The 22087-nt window shown below is 36.1% G+C and overlaps 1 protein-coding gene across 2 annotated transcripts in view; it reads right to left on the bottom strand.

The window, feature by feature from the left end:
• The window catches only part of jak1 (Janus kinase 1), a 35807-nt gene extending 13720 nt beyond the window's left edge, over positions 1 to 22087 (bottom strand). The window contains exons 1-11 of one of the 2 annotated variants that reach the window (XM_058779054.1): positions 22011 to 22087; positions 14569 to 14789; positions 12997 to 13120; positions 9423 to 9576; positions 8918 to 9081; positions 8244 to 8592; positions 7933 to 8109; positions 7329 to 7486; positions 6359 to 6473; positions 5188 to 5386; positions 46 to 155 (exon numbers count right to left, since the gene is read on the bottom strand). In XM_058779054.1, the coding sequence (XP_058635037.1) occupies positions 46 to 155; positions 5188 to 5386; positions 6359 to 6473; positions 7329 to 7486; positions 7933 to 8109; positions 8244 to 8592; positions 8918 to 9081; positions 9423 to 9576; positions 12997 to 13120; positions 14569 to 14770 (1752 nt within the window). In that variant the 5' untranslated portion in view covers positions 14771 to 14789; positions 22011 to 22087. Of the gene's footprint in view, positions 1 to 45; positions 156 to 5187; positions 5387 to 6358; positions 6474 to 7328; positions 7487 to 7932; positions 8110 to 8243; positions 8593 to 8917; positions 9082 to 9422; positions 9577 to 12996; positions 13121 to 14568; positions 14790 to 21803 lie in introns of both variants that reach the window. The other variant, XM_058779053.1, reaches the window with a different exon arrangement.

Below are 22087 nucleotides of genomic sequence, written 5' to 3'. Positions count from 1 at the left end.
AAAAAGTCGTCAGTATGTTTGGATAAAAATCCATGAAAATATCACCTGTACAATCTCCTCCTTAAGGATGCGGTGGAAACTCAGCTGGCTGACTTGAGGTTGCCTCTGTGGGGCGGGCTCTCGATCTCTGGTCATCACTAATAGGTTGGAAATTTCTGAAGGACAGAAGAAAATCATTTGTGATTCATGGGCACCATATAAAAAGTTGAACCTCTGGTTTGACTGTCCAAGGATGTTTATTTTCAATACATCTAAATACACATGTTGGCGTGCAGACAAAGTATAACAACCCCCACCTAAACAGAGAATGGGGAAGAGGAAGCTGTGCAGTGACAGTGCGTGGTTCAACAAAACTTCTCACTTGCTACATCAAAACAATGAGCCTGTGTGGGTCCACGTGTGCAGGTATATTAAACGTAATTTGTGTTTATGTAAATGTGTGTGTGTGTGTGTTGTGATGTTAATTTTGCAGCATCAGCTGGTCTTTTGTCTACTCGCTGACATCATCTGGATACAGACCTAAAGAGCTCTGTTTTTATGAGTGCAAGTAGGGTAAAGAGATCAAGAGATGTGAACAACGGAAACCCACATTTACTACATTTCCTGCCTGTCACTGATGCCTCAGCATGTACTTTTAGAGAAGTAGATGTAAACAAGCCCTGATACAGTCTCTAATGTGCGATAACAGGGCGTTTTTCACAATCAAAATATTCCTGATGTTTGGGTTTGCATTAGTATAGAGCTGTTGCATAACTGCAAATACTGATGGTGCACTTAAAGAGGAAGGATATTTAGTACATCAGGATTCACATGTACCAGTATACCCATAAATCTAGGAACACTTAACTCGGTCAGGCTGGGGATCCAACTGACGGTTAACTGGATAAAGCATCTGATCCTGGCTCGGTTGGCTGAAATATGAGACTGCACAACTATTAGCTGCCAGATGCACAGCTGCCCGAGGTCATACGAGGATATGACTGCATGCATGTGCATGCTGATATTTGACTTCTCTAGAGAGCACTACAAAAAAAAGATAATTCCTCTTTCAGCTTGAACCACTTAAAGATTCTTGTAGGGATGTACATGCTTTTGAGACTTTGAAACATTTGGTTTGAGTGAGATGATGATACAAAAAATGCATATTCAAGAAGAGAAAGTCATTCCATAAAGTATACAGTTGGGAAAATGTGGCAGCTGGAATTCTTAGCAGTCTGGTTTGCACAATTCAAAATGCCACTCATTCCAAATAGTAAAACTTTTATTGTGCTTGAACTAGGGGTGTGCGATATACAGTGTCGTCTGTGATAAAATCGTAATTGTTGTTATAACGATGTGCAAATTGACATTATCGAGTATATCACAAAAACCAAACAAAACACAACTACAAAGTGCATGCATACATTACGTGATGAAGGTTAAACTAGTGCGCGTTTAGTGTGCGTTCTTTCACTGCATGATTCATTCTGTTAAAATGCATTTTAAATTGTTACCAAATTTAAGACATCGGGGCAGAAAATGTATATATCTATATCATTTTATAAAGTTAATATCACATGCAGAGTGCCATTTTTTTCTCCAAAATCCAGCACGCTTACAAATGTGATATTGATTTTATACAACAGTTCAGTAAACAAGAAGCTAATATTTAAGAGACTATTTAAGACACCATATTGCCTGTTTTTGCTATATTTCGACAACAAAAATAATTCAAAACACAGCCACAGCACTGTTTTGCGTCTCTGAGCAACATGACATTTCTTTCTTGAATCAATCAAACCATATAAATGATTCGGTTCAATCGCAATGACTCAGTTATTAACAGTGACTTGCTGCCACCTACTGGTGGTTTTAATTTCAAATTTAAAGGGATAGTTCACCCAAAAATTAAAATTCTGTCATTAATTACTCACCCTCATGTCGTTCCAAACCCCTAAGACCTTTGTTCATTTTCGGAACACAAATTAAGATATTTCTCTGACCCTCCCATAGACAGCAAGGGTACTACCAACTAATTTTACGAAGCTACGAGAATACTTTTTGCGTGCAAAGACTACAAAAATAAAGACTTTATTCAACAATTTGCTTCCTCCGTGTCACCCTGGCACCATTTTGGAGAGTATCGTGACTCACGCACGTGCTGTGATCTGAATGTAAAAAAAGGTGCAGCGCATGCGTGTTCTATATCAGCAGCACTACGCGCATACGTTGTTTACTTTCAGATTAAAGTACGTGCATGTGTCGTGACTCTCTCCAAAATGGCGCCAGGGTAAATATGAAGAATATCAAAAACTTGAAGTCATCTGTACATGGTAGTCTAGTGCTGGGCGGTATACCGGTTCATACCGAATACCGGTGTTTATTTTTCTTATGATATGAATTTTTAAAATACCGCAATACCGGTGTTATTTAAATAACGTTCGGAACGCGACACACTGTTTGAGAGGGGTCTCTTTTCACTATTGCATTGTGGCAAGAACACAGCTGTATGTGTTACTAAGCGTGTTCTGAAGCTGTAGAACTAGTAGAACGTGATGATGACACAGAAGAACTCATCCACAATATCCACAGCGCCGCCACCAGCTCCAGCGTCTCACACACACGGCGTGACTTTAACACTATATTTAGCAACTTTCAGACCCTTTTAGCGGCTTTTATTCCATAGAATATACAAACTGACAAACCTAGCGAATGTTTTGGATAAACCTTAGCTATGGTTCAGTTGGAAGATGTCGCCAGTGCTGCCCGCGAGCGAGATCTGACTCCCAGCGCAGCGTCGCGTCTCTGCGTCTGTTCTGTGCAGCGGCGGCAGAGAAGCACCGCATTCATTTGGCCGTGCAGCGACTGTTTGGAATTATAAATATGAGCATAGTTCGTCTGTTAATATTATGCACTTTTTTTTTTTTTAGTTTACTCAGACGCAGGCAGTGCGCTGCATGAGACAAAAAAGTAATATAGCCAAAACCACCGCATAGCCGCTCTTTAGTATAACGTTAGATGCATGTTGATTTTATCAGACGATGTCGCGATTATAAATGAGAATGACTCCTGGTTAACATGTATTAATGGGTCGTGTTTAGTCACTATTTAGTGTGGAATTTTTCTACAATATTCGCTCATCATGACAGTAAAATAGGGCATTCTAAGTCAATCTACTGCAGTTTTTCCTCTCTCAATCAGTAGAAAATGTGGTTAACACCAGATCATGCATGAAAAAAATAAATACCGTCATATACCGTGAAACCGGTATAATTTTGAAAAATACCGTGATATACATTTTTGGTCATACCGCCCAGCACTATGGTAGTCCTTAAGATACCACCAGTGCAATAACACACTCATGGTAAAATATTGTCTAATTATCGTTATCGATAAAATGGACATGTGACGGAGAGGGTTTATACAATATTTATACACATCAGCTCGCAGGAATCATCATTTGATTTGATCTTACAAATACACTCAGAACACAAGGAAAACTCACAAACCTATCAATATTTCTCACTTATATCGGAATACATTAAAAACTAATGAGTCATAAATAATTGTTTATGTTATGAAAATTAACACCTGACATATGTGTGTACTTATTTGTAGAAATGTATGATCATGGGATACTCTAATTTTGGCCCTACAATGCATTTGCTAAGTTCATCATTACTCATTATCTAAATCCTGTATTTAAGAAAAACAGAAAGGTATCACTTAATAAGAAGTTACTTTAATTAATTTCCTATGGTATAATGTACCATTCCAGCAAACAGCATATATATGCCAATTAATCTCTCATCACTCATCCTTGTGTCGTTTCAGAACTGTATTTGTGAATCAAGAAAAGAAAAACTCTAACGAATATTCAAGCTCCAAAAAATAACTAACTGTCAAATCGATAACTTCATTAAGGCATGTCTTTTCCTGTTATAGCATCATACCAAGTCTTTAAAGCTTATGATAACCTAGTTTACTTAGAGAAGTGCATCAAAGTTTTATTTTTTACCACTCTTTCTAGTCAGTTTACACTATCAGCACTTATTTACAGAGATGTATTTTTTATATTTCATCTGCCTAATTTTTTACCTGTACATTTACTGAAAACTCAACTGAACTTTCATATTGAAAATTAATATGTTAACACAAAATTGTGGTTGGTGGTTTTGGCAGGTATTTCAACGAATGCAAGAGGTACTAATTATGGGTGACAATAAAAAGCTAGTAAATGTGTCATCTGCAGATTTCAATAGCGTATTTCACACACCACACCAAAATTTTCCCATCCTCATAACTGCTCAACAATTTAACAAATCCCCATCAAGACAACACTGAGATCCATTCATCAGGCACCAGTTCATATTGAACACTGGAAAATCCTGTCAATTCAGCTAGCAGCTTCTAGTAAACTCACCAAAGCGATGACTTCTGATTTCAGTTTCAGTATAAGACAACTATTCAAACAGGCCAATGTGCTAGGACGGAAGCCTATCAATGGCTCCACAGAGAGAATTTTAGGGGCTTTTTCTAGTGGAAATCCCAGCCTATCTGAATAGGCTGTGCATTAAATTTTAAGTAAAGTCCAAGTAAAACACAGGATACAGTTCCAGTTTAGCTTCACCTCAGACTACAAATAATATGACAGCAGGAACCTCTACAAAATTTTGTCAGGAAAACTAACAATCAAATGAATTTCAACAACATGATTGAGTTGATGGATGAGCAGATGGACGGGTGAGTGAGTGATGGGAGTAGATGGAGGGACAGATAAATGGATGGATAAATGTATGATGTGTTTGAGATGGATGGATGAAGAGATGAATGTATTGTGTGTGAGATCGAATAATGGATTTATGGATAGAAGGATCAATATTTGAGGCATTTGAGATGGACGTATAGACGAACAGGTGAATCGATGTATGAGGGGTTTGGGATGGATGGATGGACTGATAGACTGATCAATGTATGAGATATTTGGGATGGATGGTTGGCCGGCTAGATGGACCAATGTATGAGGTGTTCGGTTAGGATGGATGGCCAGACTGAATGGATAGACAGAAAGATGTATGAGATGTTTGATTTGGATGGATGAATGTTTGAATGAGATGGAATATATGGATGGATTATCTGCATCTCTCAGTGATACTGCATAGGTGGTCCTCTATCACATGACTGATTGAGCAGAACGAGTGCTGGTACCTCTAGGTTGTGGTGGGCAGCAGCGACGCAGCTGGAAGCGCAGGTTCTCTGTGCGCAGGTTCTGGCCCTGTAGGTGCTCCAAAAGCTCCTTCAGAGTGGGCCTGAATGTCTCTGTCCCATACAGTCTGTAACCTTGCGGACTAGTTTCAATTTGGAAGTTCTTATACTGGGGAACAGGCCTGGATTCACATAGATCCATCTGAAAGAAAGAGAAGAAATACATGAGAGACAGAAAATAGGGGGAAAAAACATGATTAAACACAAAAGAAAAAAACAAGAGAAATGGTGCATGAGAAGAATAGTGAAGGGAGAGAACAGGATTTGTTAAACAAATGTTGGGTGGCTGTAAACCGATCGTCCTTAAGATAAGGTAAGTTTGCTTTTGGTTGGCAGTGAGGTGTTGGGTTTCTGAAGGCGACTAGCTACATTGTACATAATGCTGATTACATTAAACATACATAAAACCTAGTATGACACTATGTGTGCATTTACTTCCTTGTTTCTTTGTTAATCTTGCATATATGTATTTAACAAACTCACATACTTTCTGTTGATCAGTACAGTTCAGCTCAGTTAAAATCAACTCAATTCAATTTGTATAGCATGCTGAACAATGGAGTTGTCACGGAAAAGCAATGCAAGGAAATAGTGCATCAGTCTCTGATCCAGCATGTGTAACAGCCCCAATGTGGTTTGTGGTTCTGCTCCAGCTACTTTTACAGTGTAATACAGTTCTCACATAAATAATAACTGCCAAGAAAATCTGAAAATGGATGCATTGTCTTGGTCTGATGTGGTCCAAAAAAAAAAAGTCCTCAAAGCTACAAACACAAAAGCAAGATCCCAATTGTTATTAAAGGCTAACTTATGAAAAGCGTTATGAATTTGCTGCCAAAATGTGGTGTTGCAATATTTGACAGAGAATTAGTGTCATATAACATATAAACACATGTGTCATGGTCAGGGATAGAGTGTACAACAAGAACCAGATCTTCCTGATTTCCTGCAGAGAATACTACAAGAAAATCTGGGCAATTCAAGACTCGTCCTGTCCAAGCAAGACAAACAGGACAAAGGGTTTCAGTTCCCAGCTTACTGATTTCACAGAAATGTGTATCCCAACTGTACAAATTAAACTTGACTTTTGTGTTTGGTGTATGTGTGTGTGTACCTCAATGCAGACAACAGTCATGATGATGTAGTTATAGTCTGTGCAGCTCCAGCGCAGGACGTAGGTTCCTTCTTCATTCCCCTCCTGACGAAGTTTATGAATAGCATATTCTGTGCTGTAAAGAGACAACAGAGAGAACTAGTTGCAAAATTATCCGTTATAATCCAAACTAATACTAAATAAGCATGATAAACAGCATGAAAAACTGAACATTATTTTACCACGATTACAAGGTGTTCAGACATAACATTCATAACATGTTATGAATTCTTCTTGTTTTTTGATCCATTATTCATACTTGTGTCATGTCTTTGCTACTTGATACACAAGCACATTCTTGAAAGTCTAATACTTGTAAAAATGACAATAAACTGGTAACACTTTACAGAGTCACATTACAACGGTCATAGAAATGTAGATTAACTTATATTTAATTACTATAGTGATATTAACAATGTGTGACTATTGTTAGACTGGGTCTTATGACACCGCAGCACATTCAAACACATTCAAAAGTTTGAGGTCAAGATATTTTAATGTTACTGAGAGAAGTCTCTTCTGCTCACCAAGGCTGCATTTATTTGATCAAAAAATAGAGTAAAAGCAGTGATAGTGCGAAATATTATTACAATTTATTTTCCCAACTGAATATATGTTACGATGTATTTTTAATTTAACAGTCGTGATGCTTAATATTTTGTGAAAACAATGATACATTTTTAGGACTATTTGCTGAACAGAGAGTTAAAAAAAAGAGCATTTATTGAAAGACTTTTCTTTGTGACAATATAAAAGTCACTACTGATCAATTTAATGATCAATTTGAAAGAATTTCTTTCTTTCAAAAAACTAAATCTTATTGACCCTGAACTTTTGAACTGTAGAGTATATAATGAAAATATTTCCTCAAACTATCTGTGTGATACTTGATTTGGACAACTATAACCAAAGTATGCTAATATGGTCATACCAGATAGGTCCATGACAGCCATTTTCTAAATTCTGGACCACGGATGAGGGTGCGACTTCAGTGCACAGGTAATGATGAGCATCTACAGTCAATCTGAAGTAACCGTCAACCAGTGCAGCAAAGGACAAAGCTGCGTCACGATAAAACAGGTCCAACTCCTGTGGAGGAAAGAAGAGGAATACCTTTGTAGGATAAGAACAATAACATGCCTGTCACTACGATCAACTTCATCCAATGAGATTTATTTTTATACACATGAATTCTTAAGTCATGCCTGTTGATTTATGGATCATGAGTATGAATCATAACCTTTACTGAGGAATGGAGGTTTTACACCATATTCTGACCAGGTGCAGAGTTCTTGTCCTAACTTGCCACAATAAATAACATGTTTTGCTGATAACTAAACACAGCTGTATTATGAAACCCTGCCCATCTTTAAATCTTCTTGGTCCACAAATCAGACTTCAAATTCCACTACATTAAATATCAAATATTCTCTGATTGGTTATGACTGTATCATATTCAGCATGAATGCTTGTGCTGGAATCAAATTGCACCAGGTTAGGACACAGTGTAGCAGAAACTGAAATGACAAAATTACCATGGTTTTATTGTCTTGTCTGTAAATGGTGACACAAGACTCCTTAATGACGATGTGGGTGATTTCGAAAAAGTCAGAGAAAAGTGTCCATCCGCTGTCTTTCCTTTTGTCATTCTTCTGCTTGTTGTCAGCCTTGTTCTTTTTAGATTTGGTTTTGTCTTTCACTATCAGAAGATTCTATTCAAAAAGGATTCAAGACAAAAAAAAAGAACAGAATTGAAACAATCCATGACATAAAATCCAGAATTGCTGATAAATTTGTAATATTTGAAAAATCTGCAAGCTCACAAAACCTAAAGTGCTAAACTCACTGGTACAGGCTTTCTCCTCCAAGAGATCCCAGCGGTTCCGGACACTTGCACTTTATAGCCCAGTCCGTCATCCCCCAAAGGAAGTGTGTGGGCCGGATATACCTCGCTCTCAGCTGATACTTTCAGGCTCTTGGGCTCTATAATCTCCCGACCCAGGCCCTGGGTCAGTGTTTCAAGAGTGGAGAGATACTTGACCTTCAGGTCATAGAGGGTTATGTTGCTGTCCTGGATGGTCTTGCTATTGAACTCGTTGAGGAAATTTCTGAAAACGTTGTTGATGCGTATGCGTGTGAGGAAGTTGCGCTGCTTAATGGTCCGGTTCAGACTGTCTGGAATGAATCGCTTGTAGCTACAGAGATAGAGAAGCCGGCTGAATAAAATAACTTGCTTTAAGGCAGAAAACCAATATGATGCTTCCTTTTAAGTACTCATCAACACATACAGCAATTCCAGTATTTATTACACTTCTCTCTGGGATACTTGAATCTGATTGGCCAATGACAGCATTAAAATACAAACATACTTGACCTCAGAATGCTCTAACTGACCAATCAGAATCAAGTACTCCAAAGAGATGTGTAATAAAAGAGGTTAAAAGTTGGAAGTGCCATTTAAATATTATCAGTGTCGATCATTTTGCAGATGTGTTGTATAAAGAAGATTGTATGGGTCACCTTGTCTCAGCTCCAGCTCCTGATAAAGGCAGATTATTGCTCTTGGCATGATGGGTAATGGCCAAAACAGCCATTCCCAAACACTCGTTCTCTATCTCGTGAAGCTCTACGTCACTCTGGGGAGCGCGCACTGGAGCAAGTCCCCTCAGAAAGTCATACTGGCCCTAAAACATAACAAAAAAGAGTGCAGTATGTGCCAAGCAAAAAAGTTAACACGATATCTCTCTCTCTCTCTCACACACACACACACACGTTATTAGACACTAGTGTTCATAACAGCCCCAGAGATGTTTGAATAAATAACAGCAAAAAAAGACATTTAAATACATATCAGACTTCAAAGAAAACAACCAACATGATATCAACAGATACCACATGAGAGAGTATTTGAATAATCGAACCACAAAGCTCCTGTAGTGAAAAAGAGGCAATATTACTTTTGTTTGAAGTTGTCAGTGATATGAACAACCATGCAAGTGATACCTCAGGTGTTTCCTGTACTCACCTGTGCAAACAGGTAGTCAAGAGACGCAGCATCCAGTAGAGGTGTCCCCTCAGGGCCCTTCTGAGAGACTAAAACCCCTTTCTGCTTGCAAAGTGAGTGTCTCCAAACTGGAGATTCTGTCTCACTAGTGCCATGCCAATTTGCGAAATAAAACCTGTGTAAACAAGTAAAATCAGTTGTTAAAGGATTCATTGATGTTTTTTCATCTACACTTTTATGTACCAGGGTTTTTTTTTTTTTTTCAATAAATCCAAAACAAATTTGAACTTTTCTTATTTTGACATCGGTCACATTGAAAATTTTCAATAAGCATGCCTTTTAAGTTTACATTTTACTTTAATTATTTTGATATTTACTGTGTGAAAATGCTTCATTCATTTTTAATAAATTACAACCAAAGCTTTAACAAAAGTTAGTGTCAGTGAAGATCATACAATTATAACTAAATCTTGTGTGAAGAAAACAATGATAAACAAAGATAAATATCGTTGAACAGAATATTTCTGTCAAATTATGCAAATAAAAAAATATCATATATTATAGAGCAATATAGTATTATTGTAGTAGCTTAAGAAATATCTCTGTTTGGCTGACAGAAGAGAAATTAAGTACAAGTAGGCAAGTGTGTGTGTGTGTCATGATTATGAATGTGGTCAGAAAGCTGATAGCGTACAAAAACATACAGAACATTACATAAAGGATCACAACAAAGGCTTACATTATGTAAATGTACTAACATATGGTAAATAAGGTGCACAGGCTCCATGCAAATCATGTGTCAACCACCAAATCATGTGTCAACAATCAATAGAGAAAAGAATAACTACACCACCCCATTGCCACGCGAACGAGAGCTCATTGTAAACAGGAAGCAGCATAAGTGAAAAAAGTGTGCTGTATGCCACAGAGGAAGAGAGGGTGCGCAAAGGTTGACCATAACCTGTTTGTGTGCACAACAGGTAAGCTTCACACAGGGAGGCAGCGATTCTGTACCCACCACTCGCTTTGTATACAGTAATTGACTCTTATCTTAGTTTCACTGGTGAAAAGGGGAAATTCAGGGGATCCTATGTTTTACTTTGAAAGATTTACATTTTATTGAACAATGAAATGTCTTTCAGAATAAGAGCAGCCTGAAACCATGTCAAGGGATTTGTTTCTTTGTTTATGTAATTATTTTTATTATTGTTTTGTCCTAAAAGGGGATTGTAACAGATTTGTAACAGGTGTGCAACAGGGCTCTGTACTGTCCATATGCATTTCTAGCATTTAAATCAAACTAAACAGTATTGGCTGATACTAAAAGGTGCAGTAAGTGATTTTAAAAAAACGCTGCTGAAAAGTGGATTGAACCGAGCACCAAAACACACTTGTAGCAAATCAGAAGTAAGGGGCTGGACCAGAATAGTTGATTATTTGAATATTCGTTTGGTGGGTTGGCATTCGATTTTCAATTTTGAGATTCGAATATTCTTTTTTTCCTTTTTTGAACCCCTGGCATCCCCTGCGAAACGGTTCTCATTCGCGCTTGAATATGAATCGCCCATGCGTGATCGTCATGATTCAGTTCATCTGGAAGAGAAGACAAAAATGCCGAAGACCTCAGCTGTGTGGCAGCACTTTAAATTGAGTGAGGACAAGACAAAGGCAGTGTGCCAAATATATGCGATTTGAAACTGGCCTACCACAACAGCACATCAAGTTTGAAAAATCACCTGAGTTCTGCAAGTAGATTGTTGGTGTAAAAAAAGAAGCTGCTTTTATCCGCCACGTTAATCAGTAATTTTACACGATAAAAACGTGCACTTAATTTGCTTGGAAAATACTTGCGAATGTAAGGCAGTCAGAAAAAATGTATTTTATTTAAACCGTTCGTTAATTAAAATGTGTGATGCTGTTATTGAAAGTATGCTACAGTGTTCTTTATTTATTACGTTGAACTTCGTTCATTTATCTTTTGTTCTTCTTTTATTTAAATAGCTTACCCTTTGTGGTGTAATTACTGTGCTGCTAATTTCTGATTCGGGAGTGATTTGTTTATTAGAAAAATGTTAGGCTACCTTATTAAAAGTATTGCTCTTAACAGACCTGTGTGTTTTGTATCACTATTGCAGTGTCCGTTCTCGGAGCAAATAAGCCCTGCCCGCGTGAGGCGCTCCGCTTCCGGCTCACGCTGTTCTGTAGTTTATTAAAAGTTTATTCATTCTGAACGTGTCGCGTGTCCATATTGCACCAAAATGCCACACTGCACTCCCTTGGGTCAGCAGCAACACACCCGCCATGCGTGAAGTCGATTGGATGAACGGTTCTCGACATAATAGGCTCAGACACAAAGAGATTCCTGCCTTTATTAGAGAGAAGAATATGTTCAGCCCCCTCCCTCCAAAGCTTCGAATATTCGTTGTTGATTACTACTGAAGCTTCGAAGCTCAAAAAATGGTATTCGAACCAGCCCTACATGATGGACTGATTAAGAGAATGACTATAGAAAGAGAAAGATGGTAGAGAAAATACAAAAGAGAAAAGGGTCAGGGGAATGTAACTTTAAAACAAAAGGTTACGATCAGTTTTTTTTTTTTTAAATGCCAGAAGCTTTTCAGAGCTGGAGAGACTAGGAAGCCTGAAAACAGATGCAGAATGTTGCTTTATTTCTTCTCTATACATGAGTAATGTAGGTTTTGTGTTTCACAGAACTAAGATATGCTGTCCTTTGCTTGAATATACTTATGTGTCATCTTTGCTTGTTTCAGTTGCATTATTATTTTCCTTCATTCAGCTATGATAAAGAGACACTGATTTCCACACCTTATAAAGTCTGGAACGTCTAAATCTTCTCCACTGTCCGTTTCAAACATCGGCTCCCAAAGGGTGTACGAAAAGTGAGAACATACTACTAATATAATGTTTTTTTCTTTTGCTTCCCGTTTTAGTGATTAATTGTGTTGCATAGAGTGTATGTGAATGTGGGGGAGGAGGCATCAAGATGTGTGATCCTTTTGGTTAGGGACGTGTTTATGTTGGTAATTTCAAATATTAATAGCATTTTCCAGAAATCACTTACTGCACCTTTAACAGAAAACTGACTTCAAACAATACATTTCACTAAACCAATCAATAAATGTCCAGGTTATTTTTCACTTTAAAAAAACAAAAGAATTTTTTATATATATATATATATATATATATTAATGCTTCTTCTTACATTAATGAGAATTTGGTAGTGAGAATGTTCTTAATCATGATTAAAATAATGTCACACAATGCCAAAAACCTTAATAGTTCATAAAAAATTAGTTAGAGAATTAGAATGATGTGAGCCATAGGTTCTCCCTGGAATTTCAAATGGGGTTAGGAACAGAAGTTTTGAATTTTTAATTTAATGTTAGATGTGCTTTAAAAATGTAATGCAACAAAGATGCTACATAACACACCATTAGCTGCAACATTTTTAAAGCACACTATCATTTCAAAATTCCTGTTTTTTGCATGTTACATTTTTTTTTTTTTTTTGGTAAACCCAAAAATCTTACATTTTGGGGGGTTTTGGCAGCAGTATTCTGTTGTGCCCACTCACCTCATACGGTAATGAAGTCTGATGCTGGTCTCCTCCGTGATCTTGAACACATGATTGGGAGCATACCAAAGATCCTGGCTCTCTTCATACAATGCAAACAAGTTGTGACACAAAGGTGAGATGTCTGGAGAAAAACATATTCAGAATTAGAGCCTGATTCAAACGGTTATTTTTATACCTGCCATTCTTATAGTTCTCACCAGCAAATAACCTCATTAGATGATGCCTAAGAGGAAATACTCATAGCTAATTGCTGTTTATGAGAAAAGTTTACCAAGCAAAAGTATGACAAGCTTTTACTGGAACAAGACACAAAAGCGGATCAATGGTTTGCACATCTCCTATGCGAAAGGAAAAACATACAAGACATTTGGTTTTAGTTTGAATCTGATGTACTAAACTTTCAGATCACAAAGCTTGAGCAAGTGTGAAATTGCAATTTTGCTTGAATTGGTTATTTTTTATGTTTTCATTTTAACACAAGTTAATTTAGTCCGTTTGTTTTACTTTTACTAGCTTTTTATGTCTACAAAGTTTTTATTCATTTTTTAATATTTTATTTTAGGTTTTTAACATAATATACAAAGCAAGGAGAATGAACTAAACAACAACAAAATTAGAATGAAACAAATTAAAGAACAAAAATAGTAAGGCTAACATATAAATGTTTCCATTTATTTTTATGTCAGTTTTAGCTATTCACTTACAGTGAATTCAAGATATACATTTGCTCCCTGGGAGTTGAACCCACAATCTTAGCAAAAAGAAGTGGAGTATTGAATGCATAACCTTTGAAATAAACCCAGTGGCTAACTACTGAGTGTGAAATAAACTGTGTGAAACAAACACCATCTTAGTTCCTCTCCAGCAGCTGCCTTCTTGTCTAATATAAACTTCCCTTTCCTTGCTCACTGTCCAAGCCAGCTTTTGTCCTTGGCCGTAACTTTGAGGAAATTATGGATGTGACATTTAAACCCAGCAGCCATTCTGTGGCTGAATATTGATCAAGAGTCAAATAGACAGATATGGTGTTCCATTGGGAGATGAAAAGGGGTGGACAGGGCAGTCAGTCACAGTGCTTCTCACACTAAAGCCAATGTCTTGTCATAATCCACCCATGTCACATGATGATACCAACAGTAAAAACCCTTTAAGTTCCTCTTTTGTATTCTATGAAATGCTGACGGTACAAAAGCCCCATTCCTCAATCGCACAATCAAAATATGAAACCGAATGCATGAAAAAAAATTTCCCTTTTTATGCACGTATTGATTTTGAGCTGTAAAAACCCTATTTTTTAGTGCAATGTCCTTTCTACATCCCACTTGATACTGATGGGAAAAGAACAAAAATAGTACACTGATAAAAGTGCACATGAAATCACAGATGCTCTGTGTTCATAACTGTAACTCATGCTTTGCTTTGACAACTATCCCCATCCAAATAGTTATGATGAAATGATGCATCACTGCTAATAAAACATACCATCATGACCAAACTCTATGTCCTCAGAAATGCATTAGAGGGTGCAATACTTTAGCACTCTAAATAGGTGGCTGTCCAAACACTTACAGCATCTCTTGGCAGCCTCCACACACAGGTCTTCCGCTGTGTGGCAGTCTTTGAAGTACTCGAGCTGGTGTGTGTCAGGCAGGTAGAAGTGGATTTCCAGTCCTTTCATTACAGTCGGAACGGTCATCTCTGCCTTCCTCTGTTTTTTCATCTTCCCACACAGTTGCCTGCCCACCAGCTCCATGACTGCTAGCTCTGGCATCCAGACACTTTAGGATAAACTGAGGGAACACAGATTTATTGATGAACTGTGGGTCCCTGCTTTGATGAGCAATGGTTTACTGCTTGTGAAATAACATACCATTTCCAAAAGGTTACATTTATAACATCATACATGAATGAACCATACATTTTCACATTGATGTTTGAGCAATAAGTTGGTCAATGTAGGGCTATCATAATAGCAATCATTTTAGTGCCGATACCAATACAATTTCATGATTTTTAGTACTACAACAAAAACTATTATGTTCACGAACGCACTCCTTTATTAAAAATAACAATAACAATGTAAATCAGAATAAATTAAAGCAACTGAATCAGAATGATTGTGATGCTTTAATTTATTTGTATTTAATAACTTTAAAGCTATTTTACTTATTAGAGAAGTATTTTCCAGTATTTTTTAAGCAAAAATAGATTATGTGTATTTTCAAATAAACAATCAATTACACTACAGGTTAAAAGTTTCAGTGGCTGGTTGCATAAACTGTTTAGACTAGTCTTAAAAAGTTAGCCATCTAATTTTTTTTCTTCAGACTGGTCATAACTTTTTTAATTTAGTTAATGAAAGGTAGATATGTCTTATTTGTATTGGAAAAAGTAAGCCGATTACCCCTTGGCAACTGCTATTTGGTCAAACAAGTTCATAAGACACAGTCTTAACATGGTGGCTATTTTTATTTAACTGGCCCCTGGTCATTAATATTTTAAAATGTTTTGGAAAGAATCACTTATGTTCACCAAGGCTGCATTTATTTGATCAAAGATACGGTAAAACAGTAATATTGAAAAAAATATTACCATTTTAAACAACCTATTTGAATACATTTTAAAACATAATTTATTTCTGTGATGGCAAAGCTGAATTTTCAGCAGCCATTACTCCAGTCCTCAGTGTCACATGATTCTTTAGGAACAGTGTTGGGCAGTAACTAGTTACTAGTAATTTAGTTACTGTAACAATATTACTTTTTGCAGTAACTAGTAGTGTAAGTAATTACTAATAAGATTTCAGTAATAATATTACAGTTACTTTCCATAAAAGAGCTTAGTTACTTTTGATGCCTCAACCCCCGCTGATTTAAAATCTAACAATCAAATAATTCCTAGATTTCCTTTCATAATTTTCATGACTCGCACATGCATGTGATGTCCCCGTTGCAGCAGGCAAGCTTGGAATATGGAAAAGCTTACATTCAGCAGATAGAAATATTGCATTATATTGATTTTGTCAGGAAAAAAAGAGCTGTTGTGTAAGTTGTGGCTTTACTTTACTCTGGCATTACATCCCTCTGATCAGCATGTGGTACATTATATTAATATAATTTAAAATATTTTTGGAAAATTAAACAGTTTCTTACAAACTCATGTGATTTGATAAAATACATAACGAAATTTAATCGCATATGGGTAACGGAAAAATTACTTTAAGCTGCACATGACAATTAATGAGATGAATACAACACTTCTACTTGAATGCCACTATCAATCACTATTGAGTAATCACTTCTGACTGCGTTCCAATGTGGATTTTGGTCAAATGATGAGGCAGAAATATGTTATTCATTCTAGAAGAATTTTATCTGGAAGATACACAGTTACAACTTCTGTAGGGCGTGAAGAAAAAGTAATGTAACTAGTAGTGTAACTATTTACTGTTGCCAGAAAGTAATAAGTAAAGTAACAATATTACTTTTGAAAGGAGTAACTAATGAGTAATATATTACATTCTTTGAGTAACTAGCCCAACACTGTTTAGGAATCATTCTAATATGCTGAATTTGTTCTTAACAAACATTTCTTATTATTATTATTATTAATGTTGAAACACAGTGATACTTTCTTTTCAGAATTATTTGATGAATAGAAGGGTCAAAATGACAGGATTTGTTTTGTAACCTTATAAATGTCTTACCTGTTAACCATAACTGACTGTGTTTACATTAACAGCTCACTAAGACAAGCATTTTGACCAAGATGCCCATTTTGCCATTCGTGTAGCTTAAATATGCATGTGATCATTTGAAAGCAGCCATCTGTCAGTCAGCCATCACTCTGTACTACTGATACTTTAGAAAGGCAGCGTCATTATAATTGTAACGGACAAAAGTGGACTGGAGGGTGCTGAACTCAAATCTTGGGACTAACAGCTGACCTCAGTTGAAGACAATGGCAGTAGATCACACACACACACACACACACACACACACACACACACACACACACAAGTGAGTAACAGCAGTATATCAACACAGGTAAGCATGATGAAAAGAGACAAACATGGGGAGAGAGAAAACTGCATTTTGCTCTTTTTGAGCTCATTGTAACCAAACAAGATAGGCCTATGTTTTATTAATGCCTTTCAGTGCTGAAAAATAAAGTGGCTTTTTTAATCTGATCCCAGTGCTAATGAAATCTAGGCAACATTTCAATATGCCACAATTTGAATATTCTAATTATAATATGCAAAATGTCATGTAATGTGTTGTTATAACATCACGATTTGAATATTCTTTGAATATACTGTCCACCAAAACAAAACCAACCTACAGTCCTGACTGTAGCTGGAGACTCAATAACATCAACCATGGTATTACTCTTAATCAACGGAAGTACAACATACTTGATGTCCTCTCAATAGGTGCCCTCCCGAGAAGCTATTTAATTCAACCCCCCCATCCTACGGCAAACATGAGGAAGGGCAAGATGAACAGTTCGCATGTGAATCAGATGGTTTTGACTCAGTGGATCTCCCTTCAGACCCTGTGGATCAATTTGTGTTTAGATGCCAAGATCCCTGCTGGCATGTGAAAGGACTTTCCTGAGATGAATGAATGCAAAAACAAACTGTGCTGAAAAATAAATCTAATTGGATCCAGTTAATGACCACATTTGTCTTTAAAGTGGCTTTAGCAAATTCAAGAAGCTGAACAAACTGAGACAATTGCTATGGCTTTATGAAAAATTAGTATAATGAGATCACAAATTCAATCAACATTCATCATCTCTCAGCTTGAGTAGAAAGTACTTTCAATGATTCAATGTAAATTTTGCATCCGATTACTTTGAGCATTACAGGAATAAAATAAATAATTATTTTGTGTGTGTGTGTGTGTTATATTACAACTGAATTCATTTAACACTGTAATAGTCTTGGCATAATGGGTTAAACTGATGTTTGTTAAAAAAAAAAAAGAGAGACCCTTTTCACAGGACTGTGATGATGCGTTTAACGGTCATCAGCATCATAAATCCTCGAAAGTTTTTTATAATTATATATATATATTTTTTAAATGTATGTACATTTATAACACTATACTTCGTATTATATCACATTTGTATCAAATTACAAAAAAAAAAGAAAAGAAGTTAACACTTATACGAGGGTGTTTCTAATGCAGCGTCTATGAGAGGGACGGTAAATTTGGCATTATTCTCTCTTCTGACTGCTGTTATCAGTCTCTGTTAATTTTTTCCCTTTTTTTGAAAGCCACGAAAACACTATCATGGAGTTTTTCTTTTGCTATTTGAGTAAATGGGAATGCAAAAAATATATTTGTGGTACTCTCCCATTCACTGCTTTCTTCTGCTTAAAACATTTTAATTTAATTTATGAGAAATATAAATGTATCAACCATCATTTAGTCACAAATCAGTTAGCCCCTAGTATCGACTAGTAACTGTTTTTTTTAATACATAAATAAACCGTCTATTTAATTTTACAACTAATAATTACTTATTAATTATTCTTAATTACTCTTAGTTCTTATTAAATTTTATTATTTCAATACTTCCCAAATAAAAATAACGAAATAAAAAATGCAAACCCTAATTTTAAAAATGAATAGGAAATAAAACAGCTTATATAAATATTTAGTTTTAGTTTCAGCTTATATAAATATTCAGTGAAAATTTTAAAAAGAAGATCAAGTACCTCCTTCAGACCTTTATTTGTACCCAGGTTTTGCATTTCAATATCCATCAGTCAGTACCAGTGTTTGATGTTCTTCTCTCTGCACTTATGCCTAACTTTGTTTTGGCTTATAACTCGACTTATATAACAGAACCATTACCGACCCCCTCAACCAGTCTGTAAAATGGCCAAACTTAACACGCTTTCCAGATGTTTGTTACTAGCTTTCCATTTAGTTCCTTTTCCTTTCTAATGTTTTTACTTGCATTTTATGAGAAGTTCTGCTTTCAGATTGCTGTGAATCATGCCAGTTTACTTTCTCATTTCTAAGACACCGTCCTAATTCATCTTGGGAACTTGGGAGAAGGTATAAAGTTTAAGTTTGCTATTCTCCTGCAAGCTGTCTCCACCTGCTTCGGTACGATTCACAATGCCATTCTTCTGTTTACTTGACAGTGGCCTCACTTCCTGAGGTGTTGACGTGTTGCTCTCTGATAAAGCCATGGTTAACACTGTTCCTCCACTGCTTTAGACCCTGCGCCTCTTCTGCTGGTAGACCGCTTGAGTATACACGTCAAATGTGTGTAGGTGCGGGAACCTGCTGTAACTGTTTTATCCTGTTTGCAGACGCTTAATACCACAATGAAAACCTTTTTCAAATGAACCTAAAACAGAGCTAAGTTTAGTTTTCATGGACAGGTTCCTTCGTCATTGAGATCCTTCTACAGTATATCAATAGTTAAATGTTATTGTATCTATATCATATAGGTTAATTGTATTCTAGTCTTTAATTATGTTATTTTACCTGATCCTGTAATAATCTGTAGGATAATGTCTTTTCATTTATGCAATTAATTTCACACTGCTTTTGGGTTATTTTTTCTGTATAATAACTGCAGAGCAGAAAGATGAGCAAATCATTCCTCTACAAGTTATAAACAGTTAAACTTTTCTTAAATGTTCCCTTCATCCATTACATCAGGTATGATTTAATAAAACACATCTATATATAAACACATCATTTCCACAACTGTAGACAATCAAATTTCTGATATCATTCTTACAAAGTAATCATTACCTTTAAACACCAAGAACCGTATTTGACCATTAACTGATGATAAAACTTCAAGGCCTATATTACTTATTTAATTTCTCTTCAACAGTATTCAATTTTTCTGTATTTTATTTTCAAATAAAAACATTTCATTCTACAGCTTGCTATAACAAGACCTATATCTCTTTCTGTTATGTTTTGACACATATGGAGGCATAATGTGACTTGACTGTGTCATATTCTTTACCGAAAACTGCCTCTGGCAACTTAAATACCTTTTATGGCATATTTCAAAACATTTAGTAGTTGCTCTTGTCATGAAGGCCTCATTAGTCCACAGTAACATGACCTGTTTCAGAACATCATAGCGTGCAACACATACTATTCTAAAGGGAAACTCCATTTGCAATGTTCAGCATTGGCCACACAAAGAACACGGTAAGATCTCGCCATTTCTCTTTGCCCTCAGTTCAATATGACTAAACCCACTTCACTTCACAATCTGCTTTCACTTTGTTTTTCTTTTATTTTGGCAGAACTGTACGGACACCAGTGATGTCCTAAAGAGGCTATTGTCAAGACTATTTAACCAACATCAGGATGAGAGCTTCAGAGTGATCAATACTCCACTTAAAATAAATGTCTTTTGACAAAGTTTTATCGATTAATTAATATGAAGCTGACATAGAATCTTAAGGGAAGACTTTATGAAATTATAAGTCAGTATAGTGCTGTAATTTAAATGGGCTTCCCAATGCAGACACTATGGGAATGAAAAATCGCAATTTTGACAATTTTAGCAAATTATCAAAATTGACAAAATCTTTAGATAAGGGCTTTTTGAAAGAGATGGGTTATACTGTTATTTAAAAGGGATTCCCCACTAAAACCTCTATAGGAACTGAATATTTCTCACAGAGTCACTTTTGTACATATTGGATCAGTCTACCAGTATCAAATTGTCCAGATGACGTAATCAAACAGTACTCAACTAAAAGCATTGTATTGTTGTGGTCCCTCTTTTACTTGAGAATGTTTACTTGATGAACTTTCTAAAAAACTAATGGGAATTTCACGTGTTTCTCTTTGAAATCCTCAAAAAATGTAAAGTCAAGGCAACTACAATTCAATATCTTTGCGTTAACCATAGGATTTCCTCTTAAATTTTGATTTTTATGAGTAGCCATCACTCAGTTCCATGATCATTTTAAACAGTTTAATCAATTAGGCAGAATGTGATCTAATTGAATTGGTGTAATTGGTGCACCAATCATACTCAGTAGAGTACATTAATTCAGCAGTAGATATAGACTGATAATATATATTTCAAAAATTCACACTTCACTAGATCATCACCATCCAAGTTATCAAAAGAATTAAAAATAAATAAAAATTCAAAACACTGCTCTTCTGCATAGAAGTTTTGGGCACAAAAATAATCGGCCTCGGTCGATCTCTGCAGAGCACATCAAATATAATGCAACCCCAAACACTTTTGTTCAGCAAATATACAGTTTGTGATAACGGTGTACAAGCGTTCAAATTTCTATCGACAAAACTGCAGTCACAGCAGCAACAAGTTTAACCATTTAAATACCGTAACAGACAATGACAAAGACAAAAAAATAATGTCAGTGTTTAGCAAGTTGGCAACAATAACACCAAATATCAGAGCTAAGGATTTTTCTTAACACTTAAAATCGCGAAGGTTTAACTAGGAGCTAGTATGCTTTAAAAAAGTAACTTTTTTATTTTACAGGCAGCAAGCAGCCTCTAAAATATCCGTTATCAGTCAGACAAAGATTAAAATCAACAGTTTGCAGGTAACGGCATTTACGTTACATCTACAGTTTAAGTCCAATGATGACTTCTACACTATAGACCCAGATGAGTTACTTCTTGTCCACTTTAATCGACATATTAAACTGACAACAAAGCGTCTAACAACTTGATATTTACTAACATCGCACATGAAAAGAACAGAAAAGAAAGACATACAACCAGACATATAGTCAGGATGTAAAGAGTTACGGCCCTCGTCCTTACCTCGCCAGGCAAAGCTACTTCCGTTTAATTTCGATCATTACAGACGTTTGAACACTTCCTCTTGGTATTTTGTTGATGTAAAGCGCTCGTTATTCAACTCCAAAATGCTCTTCGATAATATAAGGTTTATCCCACGAGATTTATTTTCAAAACAAACTTCACTTCACAGCGGTACAAACCGAGGCTAAGTCTTCAAGATCAACTAACCTTTCCTGTCAAGCGTCGACCACATTCCCGAAAATAGGGTAACGATGAGCTTATGTCACATGCTTCCTATTGGCCCA

This window comes from Onychostoma macrolepis, chromosome 06, assembly GCF_012432095.1.
Source record: "Onychostoma macrolepis isolate SWU-2019 chromosome 06, ASM1243209v1, whole genome shotgun sequence".
In the NCBI taxonomy this organism is placed as follows: Eukaryota; Metazoa; Chordata; class Actinopteri; order Cypriniformes; family Cyprinidae; genus Onychostoma; species Onychostoma macrolepis.
The sequence above is the reverse complement of the archived record's forward strand: the minus strand, read 5'-3'. Positions and strand labels throughout refer to the sequence as shown.